Genomic DNA, 15,615 nt, shown 5'->3' with positions numbered 1-15,615 from the left:
TTGTTCAGCATACCTGGTTCCGCGCAGTCTATACAATATAACTCTGCCTTGTTGGTTAGACTTGAAAACCTTCTCGTCGGTCCAGATGACTAAGTCCCAATATGACTGAGGTTGGGTTATGTTATTCTGTGCCCATTCCATTCGTCTGGCCTTGTGAGTTTCAGTCAGGAGAGTCTTCCTAGCGGGTCTTGAACAGTGTAGACCAGCCCCAATAATCTTCTTCTTATTGTTTCGTGAGAACAATTATATTCTCTGGCTTTGTCCAAGAGGACTGACGTGTGGCATAGAGGTCTGTTGATTACTTCTGTAACTAAAGCTTGATCTTGAGCTGAAGTTGTCACTTTTGGCCTTCCACTTCTTGAACGAGACCTGAACCATTCACCACCTTCTTCATGTCGCTGAACCCACTTCTTGACCGTTTTCTTGTCACATCCCAGATCTCTAGCAATCTGAGGCACAGTTTGTCCCATTTTTGCTCGGCCTATGATTTCTCCTCTCAGAGCAACAGACAGTTCTCCACAGCCTTTAGAGCGAGGCATTTTGAGAACCTGTTAGAAATTTGCGTTCTGGCGTGTATGACAAATGTCGGTAAAGTGCATCTTTCTGTTTCTACTGCGCATGCACCAGTCAATTTTCATGAAAGATCATAAATAATCCTGACAATTGCTGTAATATTTATGAACGGATACGTAATAGAACCTATATTAACATCATTCGTCAAAGTAAAGAATACCGTAAACATAAAACAATTTCAACAGACTATTAATCAGGGCAAAATAGGCTTAAACTTCAGAGAATACAAAATAAATTTCATACTGTAACAAAAGATTGAACATGAAACACGCTTACTATATTTTCAACTTGTGACATTAGCCGAGTGGACTAAGGCATTCGGTTAGAGATTCTGAAGCACCATTCAAGAGTAGTTCGAATCCCACCACAGTACAATTTGATTTTACCTCTTCTTGACGTTTCTGTTTGTGATCCTACCGGATTCTATTAAATATAATTTCGTAATACACTAAAATATACGTAATATTTGAAGCTCATTTTTACATTTTTCAAGCTCAGTTGAGAAGAAAGAGGGAAAATGAAAGTACAAAGATTTACAATAATTACTTAGCATTTACTGTCATTGTAATTGTGGATATTTTATTTATGAAAATGTATAATTAACTAAAAATATATTTAGTAGGTCACATGTCTCCATTTTTCGATTCTAACTTGAAAGTTACAGTTTAGGCGGAGACATATCGAAGACCCAGGGGGTTGAGGGGGTTGTAACCCCTCCCATTGAAACTTTTACATTCTATTGAAATAAAATGTGTTTCAGTTTATAATCTTGGAAAAGCAACAATCACTGTATGTAGAGGACGGTTTATTTATACTACGATTTATCACTTCCAAATGTGTAGAAGATGTGACTGGATATTGTGTATAATTATTCAAGAAATATAAGACAACGAAGGGACTTTGTAAATCCTTCACGCCACTCCAGGAGGAGGAAGTGCGTCCCGCCGTCCCTCGGTTGGGAACTACTGCTTGCGAGAGAAACATTGTAACAGTGTGTAAGCGTTTCATTCCTCGCCTTCCAATTGAACTGTCTGTGTACTGCGCATGCGCCAGTCAATTTCCATGAAAGATCATAAATAACCCTCATACTTTCTATAATATTTACGAAAGAATGTGTAATAGAATCTATATCAACAACATACATCATTCATCAAAGTAACGAAAACGTGTTCATGTAACAAATTAATAGATATATTATATCAAAGTAAATTAGGTTTAAATTTTAGGCAATAGAAAATGTTATTCTGTAATAAAAACTACTACTCGAAGCCTTTGCTACAGTCACTAGTTGTTACCATAGCCGAGTGGTCTAAGGCGTTCGGCTTGTAAAGAACCATTCGAACTTACTTCGAGTCCCCGCCTTGTACAACGTCTTTTTCTCTCTTTTTTTTTCACCTGTTCTCGATGTTTCTGTCTGTGTTCTTGTCGGATTCGATTAAATAGAATTTCGAATAGAGACCAATATATATGATAAATAATCATTTATTTATGAGTCTGCACTCGTACAATATACATTTTCGAGATTTTGATTTTGGAAATGAAGTGTATATAATATTGAATAGTAAAAATAGTAAAATAAAAGAAATATTAGTATAAATATTGATTAATTAATTAGTGTTAAACATGGCTTTCCAATCAGGATTATATAGAGAGGACTTACTTCTAAGTGCAATCCGAAAACAAATATTTGAGTTTTAATCTGATCCAAAGTTGGTAACTTACAGGATAATTTATACATGATCGGTATTGTAATTTTTATGCTTTTATTATAATCCTCTATAAGTTATGATTTTACCAATTCTAAATGTAGAACGAGAAACAAGTGTAATATTATATTTGTTACGAAAAGCTTTTAAGCAATGATGTTTTCAGGACGTGATCTGAGGGAGAATTTGAGACCCCTCTCGAGCTAAGAAATTTCCGCCTTCAGGACCATATATTCGATCGCGCTCAATGTGGACTACCAATGTTTGCCCTCCACCCGCATATTGAAATTCCCCCCGAGAATAATTTTCTGAAGTCACCACTGTTTATAAATAGTTTTTCGTTACAAATCAGAGGATAATGGAGTAGTGAGTATACTTCATTTTTTTTTAAGCTATGGATTTAAGATTCGCAATTCATATAATGTTCCGTTTTAATCGAATTTGAAACAAAAGAAGTTTTCAATGAGTTACTCAAAGAAATATTTTCAGCCTCCGGGTGAAAATAGGAAGACACTTAAAAAAAGAAACAACTTGCTACAGGGTTTGAACTCATAAACATGTGATTGATAGTGTATCGACCCAAACCATTCGACCGTTTTGCAGGCCTTCTGTACATATCCTTTTTTCTTTTGTGAAAGCGGTTTACTGTTCCATACTCGCTTTTGTTTATTCCGATACGACTATGAATTCTCAGTAAATATTTGGACGTTACAGCTCTTGCAATATATAAAAGTGTTTTTAGAATAAATCACAATCGATATTATGTCCTGATAACATACGTAAAACAGGTTGAATTCGTGAAATGATTGAGGTTGGACTGAGCGTAAATGTTTTCATAGTTAGGAGCCTGGATATGCAAACCCGCTTAACGTGGGGATTTAATTTTGTGAAATTTGGTACGTGTTTTTTCCCACCCGTTTCATGGTAATAGAATAATCATAGATGATTTCTAAGACTAGAAAGAAAATAGAAGTTTCTTTATCAACATTGTGTCAAAAAAAGTAATTAATAAATAATTAAACTATGAAGTTTTTCTTATTGCGGAAAATTTCTTTCTGCTTTGTCCTTTCTTTCAGCATATCTTGATTATAAGTAGGCTAAACACTGCATTTTTACAACATTTGAGCTAATTAATTATCTCACCCTTACTATTTTTTTTTTCAAATTAACTTTGAATAACAACCATGTACTTTGGTTCTTTTCTGCGAAAATTAGATGTGAAGTCTCATCTCGAAAATTGATGGCCCATAACTATAATTAGGGACGAAAATCCTACAAAAAATATATATCACATGCTTAGTAAGCTCCTCAAACTGTACCAGCAAACAAAGTTCGGTCATAATAGAACGAATTTCATTAAACGATTTTTTTTTTTTTTTTTTTTTTGCAAAAATTTCATTGAGTCCAAATCAGAACTTCTTTGGCACATAACTCGGGAACCAAAAACCTACAGCAATAATATTTTATGCTTATCCTAATTTGGTCAATAGCTACCACGATGAAACTTGGGTCAGCTTGTCCAAATAATCAATCTGAGAAACCGGGACACCTAGCATGAAGGGTCAGATTTCAATTTTAACGTATTATTTCTTATGTTTCCTATATTTTTTTAATTACTGCCTTCTGTATAAATTGTCTCGCGCAACCGAATCTATAAAACGGCGCAGCTAAAATTCTTTCATTGACGGAGACAATATCTGGATTGTTGAGTCCATTTCCTTTCTCTTCTCCACCTTATTTTAAAAGCAAAACGCAGAAAATCCAGTTCGACTTCAGTTTGCCAATGGAAGTACGGAAGGTATATGAATCACATTATACGGAACGGTGACACTATGACTCACAAGATGAAATATGTCATAAGTTGAAACAATTGAGACAAAATTGGTAAACATTGCTACATAAAACAACTCCAATGATTAATTACAGAGATTAATTCAGTTATATTGATCCGTAGTCAATGTGCAACTGTACTGCACATGCGCAACGCATGCTCGTGAGAGTGGCGCAGGTAAGAACAGTACCTCATTCGTCACGTACTAGACCAGTGTAGTCGAGCGTAGTGTGATGCCGCCAAAATTGAATAGATTTTGGGATAGTTCGTTGTGATCCTTTCCAACGACAAATTCACGCCATTGCTTAGAAATGTCTCAAGTATGTAATTTTTGTGTATGTCATGCCACTTCCAACAGTATTATACGGAAATATGCGGTACAAAGTTCTGGGCCTACCACACCGATGCCAGCAGCTAGAAACCGGTCTCCTGTGAGGAGTGACCTGTTGCTATTCCAAATGGTCCAAAAATCCCCTACACAGTGTGTGATGGCCAGCAAATGCTGCAAATCTCAGCCGACAATCAACCGTGTCATTCACAGGTATTTAACCTCACGGTCATTCAAAAGAGCAGTATGGACATCCTAAAACCATATTATATGGCTAAGCGAAAAAGGAACTTCAGGAATTTTATCAGCATATTGAAAAGGAAACTGAAAATTCGGCAATTCCTTTCTCAGACATCCCTCTAAGAGACCATACACAATTTCCTTTTTTGGACTCCTCAAGCGGCACTTGTTGAGCCCGCACAGTCTTTGGTCTATGGAAAGCTTGTAAAGAGAAATGGCATGCAGTATCCATGGTTCAACTGCAACTCAGTTTCCTGTAATGGAAACTCCGATGGCGGGCAATTATTAGTAGAGGTATTCTGCAGATCGAACACAACTGATGGAAACATGGCATTTCTTAGGTAAGTGATGCATTCAAATTCGGATCAAGATAAATGAATCAGGCTCTGTACACACAATGTATATACAGTGTGTTTCAAAACGACACCGACAACGTTTGGGAGGTGATTTCTGACACTAAAATGAGACGAAAAGTATAGACCAATCTGAGTGCACAAATGCTTCCTTTCGGAGTTATAGGCTGCCGAAAACATGAAATAATGAACTTTAAAGGTCTATAGCTCCGAAACTATGAGACTTACCTTAGTCCGGTCAAGACTTTACTTAGGAACTAATATGTGCTCTATCCAAAAATACATATTTCAGAATCCTAAGGTACTCACGCAACAATTTTTGTATAGAAAGTTTGGTTACGGGCATATAATCTGAAGTACTTACTAACTACCTCTATAAAAATTGTTGCGGAAGTACTGCAGGATTCTGAAGCATGTATTTTTGGATAGAGCACATATTAATTCCTTAGTAAAGTTTTGACCCGACTACGGTAGACCCCATAGTTTTGGAGCTATGGACCTTTAAAGTCCATTTTTTTTTTTTTACGTTTTCGGCAGCCTATAACTCCGAAAGCAAGTATTTGTGCACCCTGTATATATTGAATGGTATAATATCTCCAAATAAATGTAAATACACAAATTCCTAGGATAGACAATTTATAGAAGTGAATGTTAAAAGATATTGCAAAATTAAATATTAGAATACAGAAGTATATTTTTGGTCTATGGACACTATCGATCAATACATTCTTAAGATAACAAAAAGATGGGTAAGAAAATGAGTTTCAGGTAAGTGATAAAGCAGTCCATTTATAATAGATTGTGAGAATTAAAAAAAATCTCCAGCAGAAGTTCACAATTGTACACTAAATGGCTTGAAGTCTGTAATAAACGTATGAGCTCAAGCTGATAGTGTGCAATACATCTCGTGTATTTCGAAATAGAGTTAACCCTTTAATTGGCAAGCATTGATAGCATTACCATTAAAATATTTAGTTTGCTTTTACGGTTGAACCATGTCTTCCTGATCATAATTTCGTAATTTTTAAAGTTTTTTTGTACTTTGGTTATAAAATACAGGGTGTTTATTTCAAAGCAATATTGCCATAAAATAGGTCTTATGTGTAGCTACTGAGCAACATTGCCCTATTATGGTCAAATATTATAGGAATACTCTCAGTAATTAGCAACAGTTTCGTTGAAACATTTTTCTACAGAGCAAGAAACTACAAATAAAAGAATAAAAAAGAACTTTTGCGGTACATAGGAGATAAAGCTTCTACAATACTAAATTTGACTGTCACTTGTTGACGACGATTAGAAATATCTAAACAAGCGATCCGCAAATCATGTATATGAATATTGTATGAAAGCAATAATGTGAATTAAGTGATCACTGAAGTTATAATTCGTGCGGATAACACAATAGAATGCGATGTTGCTTGAGAGCAACACTGCCAAATAAAGGGTTAAGGAAATAGAAGTTCATATTAACGGTAAATTGTTAAATATGTAGAAATAGTGTACATAATGGGTGCAATAATCTTTAGTAGGTCTATACAGTATATTTGACTGTATTAATTATTCTTTAAGTATATTAATTAGTTTCAGAGTTCTTTACTTAAGTAGCGATAGGTGTAATTAATAATGGCCATATTGGTAAGTTGAATTTGTTTATATTCAATTAATTATCCAAGTTTATTTTATTTCAGGTTTGTCGTTTTTGTTTCAGTGAGGTTAGCAAACATCCAGTAATACCGGGGTAAATATAATTACATATAATAAAAAATCAATTAATTATAAGTGCTTAATTAATTATTATTTTATTATTACTTTATATTTGCTTTAATACTGTTTAAATTCTTTCACTAATGTAAGTATTGTAAATATCATTAATTCAATTCATTATTTTTTATTTTATATAATGTAGATTTCCTCTCTGACAGATACCGCTATCAATGCTGAAAGGAAAACCTGAACAGAATACGATAGGTCTAGTGGTAAAATTTCGGAGGAACACGGGGGGACGTCGTCCCCCCACCTCGAAAAATATGTATAGCGTCCCACCAGTTCCTAAAAATTACAAATGGGCAAAGATATTCAAAGGGAACGGTGTTGCGTCATGTTGCTACCTACCGTCCCCCGCCTTTTCAGATCCACTTTTACACCTGGATAGGCCTATGAATCTTTTATTACACATACTGTTCTGATCGTATACCATTTACGTACACAGATGAGATTATCACCTCTATCTAAACAGTCTCAAAACTTGCACAATTATTATTAGGACCAATAAGTATGTCACAATCATTGTTCAAGATTACACGTTTCAAATTTACTTGTATACGGAGCATGCTACTATCTAGGGGGGTCTAGGGGGCCCCCATAATTTTTACTGTCCCCCTAAAATTTTCACGGTAGGCTTGCAAATGACCTATAATATGGCGATGAACTATAATATATTTAGATCGGGCTACCGGCGTACCCCCCTTCCCCCGTACATTTTGGGGCTTACTACAGGCCTGATATGGAGTCTATAGCCAAAAGCAATTGATTGACTAGAATTGAAAGAAAGCAGAATTTACTGTAATGACATGACGATACTATTAAATAGTGGCATTTGTATGGAATGTAAAGCAAGTTCCCCGAAAAAAATTAATTATTCATGGCTTTCTTTTTTGGTATTCATGTAATCACATCAATAAGCTCTATTTAACTGTAACTTGATTTTAAAACTTTACCATATGCTGAAAAATCTAAGTAGTTTCCGTCTAATTTTCAGCGTCAATTAAATGATTTATACAGCCATCTAAATGACTAAGTTTGAATTTATAAATTATTACAGAATTCTGGCCAATTATCTTTTTAATAATTAAATTTCTCCCAAATATAAACAAGTACACTTGGTTTCCTTTCTATGTTTTGTTTTACGAAAAATGAAGTAAATACTTTCTTTTAAAATGAAGAATTCGATAGTTTTAATTTCTTGTATCATGATGATGTGTGCCAAAGGCTACGACAATTATTGCTAAAATTCACTGATTCCTTTGCAGATCATTTTCAATACATACAAAAAATGAGTTAACTTCAATACAAATATCGAAATTAACCAACAGCAAAATTAAATAATAGAATATGAAATAAAGAACGAAATAGGTAAAAACAATAACTATCAGTGGAATGCTAGCTAAAGCGGGATATTACACATTGCCATAGTACATATTGCTCAGGATCTACACGTACTGACTGTAGATAAACTTCAGACGACAACCACAAGAAGACGTCATCATCCATCGTCAACGATCTTCAGGTGACGAAGATTAATGAAGTCAGCAACATTTCAGACTGAAAGGAGCCAGAACACCACAGACGGCATCGATTTCCACCAATTGATTACCATCTTCAATCTGTAGGATACCGGGTTTCTGAGAGCTCCTTTAGCCTTACCATTCTTTAGGACGCCTGGTCTCTGAGAGCTCCTATAGCCTTACCATTCTTTAGGACGCCTGGTCTCTGAGAGCTCCTTTAGCCTTACCATTCTTTAGGACGCCTGGTCTCTGAGAGCTCCTTTAGTCTTACCATTCTTTAGGACACCAGGTCTCTGAGAGCTCCTTTAGCCTTACCATTATTTAGGTAACCTGGTCTCTGACAGTTCGTTACGCAAATATGCCTGGTTTCTGAAAGTTCCTTTCGCTAGAATGCCTGGTATCTGCAAAACAGCTCTAAATCTCTCTAAATCTTCTGGTCTCTGATCGGTACCTATGCATACTCTTTGGACGCAAAGAGCCTTGGATCCTGTTACCCTAGAACGCTTGGTCACTAAATTGTTACAAACTCCCCAACAAATTATCAAATATTTAAGAGAAACTTATATTTGAACTGTAATTATTATTACTATTGTATATAGGAAGAAATCTATCTATATATATAAAAGAGAACGTACAAATCCTTTGTTAGCTCATCACGCTAATACGGCTGAACCAATTTCTTTCATTTTTGGGGGGTTATTAAGATTTGGACCCTAGATGGTTTTTATCATATCACTTTAATTTTCAATTACCAGTGTCTTGAGATAATTGACCATTCAAGTGTCCATAACGTACAAATCCTTTGTTAGCTCATCATAGCTAAATCTAACCGTATTTATATGCAACCCACATGACCGTGTCACTCGGCGGGTTAACATAAATGACAGGCGATATAATGTTAACATTTACTCCAATCTTCTATGGTTTTTATCATATCACTTGAAAGCGAAAAAGTAAAAATTATCTAAGTAACAAAGTTTATTGCGTTCCGGGGTGACCCCAGCGAAGCGGGGTGAACGCTGCTAGTTTTATAATAAAAGATGATTGGGAAAGTCTAAAATGCCTTTGTACTACTTTTTAGCTCTACCCTAAAAACGTCAAATGTTACAATATTGTAGTAGAAAATAGGCTATTTAAATGATAAGATCTAGGAATACAGGAATTTAATTAGTGAAATAGGCAAATGAATTAAAGTCTAGCATGAACACAATCTAAATGTCAATTTAATACAAGTACATAATTAGTGACAAATGAATGGTATTTATTTTACCTCAATATTTGCATATATTACTCTGAAAAATGAAGTTTTCGTAAAAGTTCCTCGTTTTGCATGAGCAAATATTAAAATTCTAAGGAGAAATGACGGAAGTGATTTCACTATGAGTACAGCTTTTGATGTTTCTACATTAAGGTAATGTTTTTCTTTACAACAGTATGTATTCAAAAGACTAGTGCTTCACATAAGCAGGTGTTCCTAGGAACACATAAAACAACTTCTGCCATTTTGTAGATATTGTCAGCAATGAACAGTAGGTCTCGTTACCTTGTTGAAACATTGCTGCTCAAAATAGTGAAACAGGAAATTTTAACTGCATTTCAATCCTCAGTATTTATTGATGTGGTTTGCATGCGCTACACATACTTCCCTAGCAATTGTAGATCAATGTGGTAATGTTACTTTTCAGACAATCGCGCACCCACAACTTTTTTGGGAGGGGTCTAAACTATGGGGGCGTCCAATACTATATGAAACTATGTCTATTTACTCTAGTAGTGTTATTCTACACTTAAAACGACGATAAGTAATTCTTAAGTGCTGCCAGCTACATTCTCAGAAGAACAATATAGAACTAGATTGTTTTTTATAAGAAAAGAAATAGTATAGATGAAGCGAAAGATGAAATCATTATGCTGTATCAGTCATTTCTCTGCTAAAAAATATAAGTTTTATTAAGAACTTGTACAAATATATATCGAGTTACTAAGTTTTGGGGGGTTTGAACCAGATGGACCACCCAAATGAGTGCGATCTTTTTTGCAGATTTTGGCCAAAAGTTAATTTTCTGCTCAGAGTGGCGCCCCCAGATTGCGTGGTGTTGGCTTACTGCAGAGATTGTTGGTTGTAGTGTTAGTACACTAGAAGTGGGTGACGTTGATGAGAGAAATCGAGAATGACTATTTTCTCCTGATTTATCTTGATCCGCCATTTAGCTGTCGAGTCCTCCAAGTTTAGAAGATGTCGTTCAAGCCAGAGTTTAGCATAATTTATGTTTTTGTTTCCGATGAAAATTGCCATGTAATATGCAAATGTGGCCACTGTCGTATTTGTAGTCGCCGGAAGATCCGTTGTGAGCAACGGCGAAAGGTGAGAGCCTTGAGGAACTCTTGCTTCTATAGGTGTTAATTCCAAGAAAACCTTTTCCAGACGAAATTGAAAGTGTCGGTCCTTTAAGAACGATTTGATGGCATCAACGAAGTAGTAAAAAAACTCAATTTGGTATATCTTGAAGAGAAGTCCCTTGTGAAAGACACAATCAAATGCATTTTGTACATTAAAGAAAAAACGGTAAGAGTTTGCAATCAATTCCTATATGATTTTGTGATGAGTTCCGTAATTCTTGTCAATTGAGCTGGGTTCTAAAGGTTGATCTGAAGGCAAACTGGTAGACTGTTAATTATTGCTATGCTTGAGCGATGGACAGGATGCGACTGTAGAGCAGTCGCGCTATTACTTTATTGAGGTGTAATAAAAGATCGATAGGTCGGAAGTTCTGGAGGAAGAGAATTTTCTCCTAGTTTCGGCAGCATGATGATAGGGGTTGTTTTCCACGATGACGGGTAATCTACTCTGAATCCAACCAGCTCCTAAATTTTCGAGTTGTGATTAAGCGTGTTTTCATGTGGATCCATTGGGTCGATTGCTTTGGATCAATTAATTGGAAAAGAATGAAATGAAAGGAATTGATTTTTGAAGACTAGCACGGCTTACAAATATTCACTGGAAATTTGAGGAAAGTTTAACCAGTAGAAACTAATTTGGAAAATGTAAAAAGTAACATATTTATCAATTCATTTATTTATTTTAATGAACAGTTACGAATATATCAGTTTTGGATGCGAGAGGAGGATGTCTTATCTTTGAGAATACACCTTTATGAATTAATTTTGAAGAGCGTGCATGAGATTGAGTGAGTTTGAGCTACTCGCTCAGGATATTTCAAACGTGATTACCTGCTCATTAATTTCCTTATTTCGTAACTTTTCTGCACGTTAAATCCCACAATAGTATACGTCATAACTTTATATATGTTTCTGTTTCTAATATATAACTGTGTTCCAAGGAGACGCATATTTAGCTATAAAATCCTCCTCATACTTAACATTGCATCGGTATGGACCGAGTCAGCTTTCCAATTTAATAAACCAAAGTAAAGTGGTTTGATTACTACTCGAAATAAGATCGTTGTTACGTTAGTCCATAAATCAGCATTAGATTTACCACGAAACGAGACGGAAAAGAATTTTTGTAACGAGATATGTATGTGGAGACAATGCTCTTCCAATTAAAATAGATAAAAATTTCCCAAGTCAAGACATTATTTTCACGTCATACTTTTCGACATGAAATATTCTAATATCCTCTTTTGTAGCAACCTTAATCGGCAACATTGTATGACTAAACATTAAAAAGATTTCGTTTCACTTTCTATATATGTTAAAATAAATTCAAACATTTTAATAGTGTATTTTTGTACGTAGTTTTTACATTTAATATTTTTCTTGCATTGAAAAATATAACGTTTCTCTTTTATGTTTATATACCCTAGAAACTTAATGATGTAGTTTCCTAGTATAATTTTCAGTTTTTCAGTATAGCATTTTTCTTTCACAAAACACACACACATTATATATATATATATATATATATATATATATATATATATATATATATGTGTGTGTGTGTGTGTGTGTGTGTAAGTTTTCTATCTCACCTTTCTGTTTTCTCTTCCTTTCCTAACGAACACACTTAAAAATACATTCAGTTTGCATTTCCGATAAAGTTGTCCAGCTGTAGTCAGCCATCTTGTGGTGTTCGTTTTTCATCTTTTTTACTTTCTTTTTTTCCGCCTGGTCGCCTGAAGTCAGCCGAGTCTTTCATCTTGCAAAGGTTTGCGGTGAGGGCATCAAATCCCTTGGCCCTTACCTCTTTCACTTCTTATATATATATATATATATATATATATATATATATATATATATATATATATATAATCTTTCCTCACAAATCCCTGCATCATTCCTTGACTTAAAAAAATTCTTTCTTTTCCTCCCGTTTTTTATAGTTACTCTCATTTTCTTCCTTTCTCCTTTTTTATTTCACTACTAACAAAAATCATTCCCATTGGATATTTCCAGGTCGCTTCCAATGTTGCCAGAGACGTCATAGCTCTATTGCGACGTGATGATGATGTTCATGATGATATATTGAGGGAACTTACTTCATTTAGAAAAAAGAAAAAACTTTTTTCTTTTCATTCATTCGTCTTGAACTTTTTTCCGCGTTTCGAAAATCAAACGTTTCTCTAGTTAAGAGGAAAACATTTTTCCGCATCTACTGGAAGTATGTTGCCAGAAAATCAAGCATGTATACTCATACGTCCTTTTTTTTGACCTTGAAAGTACTTACACTTTTTGGTACATACTGTCGTTGAAGTAATGAATATTGTAATTACTCTAAGTACTCTCATTGAAGTACAAAGGTTCAATTGTAATTGAATTATTACGGCTTTCTTTTTTACCGGTACTTTAGGTACAATTACTGACATGTAATTATGCTGTACCGGACTGTAGTCTCATTATTTTGCGTACGCAACACTGAACGTATTTAGTTTTCGTACTAACAGTTTAATTACTGTGTTACTTTTTGTATGTATGTATATAAAGTATCATTTTGCGTATGTAATTTCATTGTTGAACTGTCATTAAAGTGGGCGAGTACACATTATGTATCCTATTGCATTGGTAATATTGTACGGATAATGATTAGTTACCCTTTTCCGGATGTGCCGCGAGGTAAACTTTCTTATTTGAGCACCATTTCCAAGGTTAAACCTGCTTATTTTAATTGCTTTCTACTCTTTTATATTTATATATGAAATTGATTTGTATACACGAAATATTAATAATTCTTTTTGCGTAATTGTTTGGTAGAAATTATCGTATTTTGTATGATCTTTACGTAAATCCACAATTATTTAGCGTGATGTTGACCTCTTTTATGACAAATATAGTATTTATGATGAATTATTCCTACTTTATATACAGATTTAGCATATGATTTTAAAATTCATATATATGTTTGAGTATTATGAGGTTGAAATAAATAAAAAAAAAATTACAAGGTACGTTTTTTTTATTGAAATTATATTGAGAAAGTAAAAAGGTGTTACATATCTAGTTATTCATACAGTGACTTTTATATAGCATGATATACATTTATTAAATACATATAACTAATTAATATTGTACAATACCATTATGAGTACAATGTAAGGTACATACATTCGGTAATCAAGATAATATTTATATACATATAATATTGTTGTACAGTTGAGTAATAATTGATATGATACAATCACATTATTTTAATACATATCAATGTTCAGGTAATTTATAATGTACTATACACAAAATACTATTGAGTTGAATCAACAGGTATGATTATTATAAACGTTTACCTTTTTTACTAAAATTATATTTTCAATGATTTTAGATTAAAATTAACATACATGCATGCATTATGACTCACTGAGCAAGACTTTAACTTTTGTATCCATAGGGTAGTGTTCTATAGTCTGTTTTACTGTGAGGATTTAACCGGCGTCTCTTGTTGTTTACTACTCTATGCATTTTAGTTTCAGGTCTTGTAACTATAGTAAATCCGTGCTTACGAGTAATCTTACGTGGATTCAACAATGTTTTACTTTCAATATTTTCCTGTACTAAATCATAATAATGCTTAAAGGTAATTACTTGACGTGCCCTAGAATCTAAAGTAATTCCTCTAATTTTGTACACGTAATCGAACTCTCCAGTTTGAATATTTTTCATTCTGTATGCATAATTCTTTGCTCCACACCCTATAAAGACATCTATTTCCCACCCTTCTGGAACCTCGTTTGTTAATTCTCCTAAGTAAGATCCTATCGCAAGCTTGGATTTCTCATATCGTGGTTGAACAAATATAATACTATCTGTGTCACAGTACAGTACGTTGTTAGGTCCAACAGAGGTCAAAAGGTCGTGAAGTTTAAGCCTTGCCCATGATGTTATGAATGCTGCAAGCACAATATTGGAAAATTTGTTTGGTTTGTTTTCATTTTCTTTGTCTTTATACGTTACAATTAAATGTTTCTCTTCTATGGGAATTACTGACTGCACCTCATATTGTGGTGCATATAGATACGACATAAATTTTTCGGGAGTATCGACGATTACAGATTGCGAAAGATCTGTTCTTTGCCCCCATTTCCCGTACAGAGAATTCAAAAATATTTTCGAAATATATCTTAGTCCGGGATTATACTCTATGTTTTCATAATTTAACTGTATTCCTTCATATCTGAAATAATCTTTAATGTACTTTTCCTGTTTTTCTTTTGTAGTGCATTCTGCAGGAAAGCCTGAAGCTTCCTGTTTCATTTGAAGGAATGTATTTACATAATTACGAAACAAACTATTCGAATGCCCATCTTCAGACCCCATAAGCTCAAATTCCCAAATTTCTTTTATTTTCAGTATTTTGTATCCGCATTTCATTGCTCTATGTAATTCAGGGGTACAAAACGTACTTGTAATGGCGCGATCACTTTCACAATGTGTACATTCGTCATTATTATTTTCCTGCATGCATGATCGACATAGACCAAATAATAATTTTCCAATATTGTGCTTGCAGCATTCATAACATCATGGGCAAGGCTTAAACTTCACGACCTTTTGACCTCTGTTGGACCTAACAACGTACTGTACTGTGACACAGATAGTATTATATTTGTTCAACCACGATATGAGAAATCCAAGCTTGCGATAGGATCTTACTTAGGAGAATTAACAAACGAGGTTCCAGAAGGGTGGGAAATAGATGTCTTTATAGGGTGTGGAGCAAAGAATTATGCATACAGAATGAAAAATATTCAAACTGGAGAGTTCGATTACGTGTACAAAATTAGAGGAATTACTTTAGATTCTAGGGCACGTCAAGTAATTACCTTTAAGCATTATTATGATTTAGTAC

General features: G+C 34.2%; 1 protein-coding gene across 1 annotated transcript; it reads right to left on the bottom strand.

Annotated features, from left to right (window-relative positions):
• Nucleotides 1–14,138: 14,138 nt before the first annotated feature.
• LOC145685115 (uncharacterized) lies at nt 14,139–15,227 on the bottom strand. Its single transcript, XM_081757462.1, has one exon. It carries the CDS (start codon nt 15,225–15,227, stop codon nt 14,139–14,141), a length of 1,089 nt encoding a protein of 362 aa, XP_081613588.1.
• Between the last annotated feature and the right edge of the window lie 388 nt (nt 15,228–15,615).

The sequence above is a fragment of the Thermobia domestica genome, chromosome 5 (genome assembly GCF_964235325.1).
Source record: "Thermobia domestica chromosome 5, izTheDome1.hap1.1, whole genome shotgun sequence".
Taxonomy (NCBI): Eukaryota; Metazoa; Arthropoda; class Insecta; order Zygentoma; family Lepismatidae; genus Thermobia; species Thermobia domestica.
This window is presented reverse-complemented; position numbering and strand designations above follow the sequence as displayed.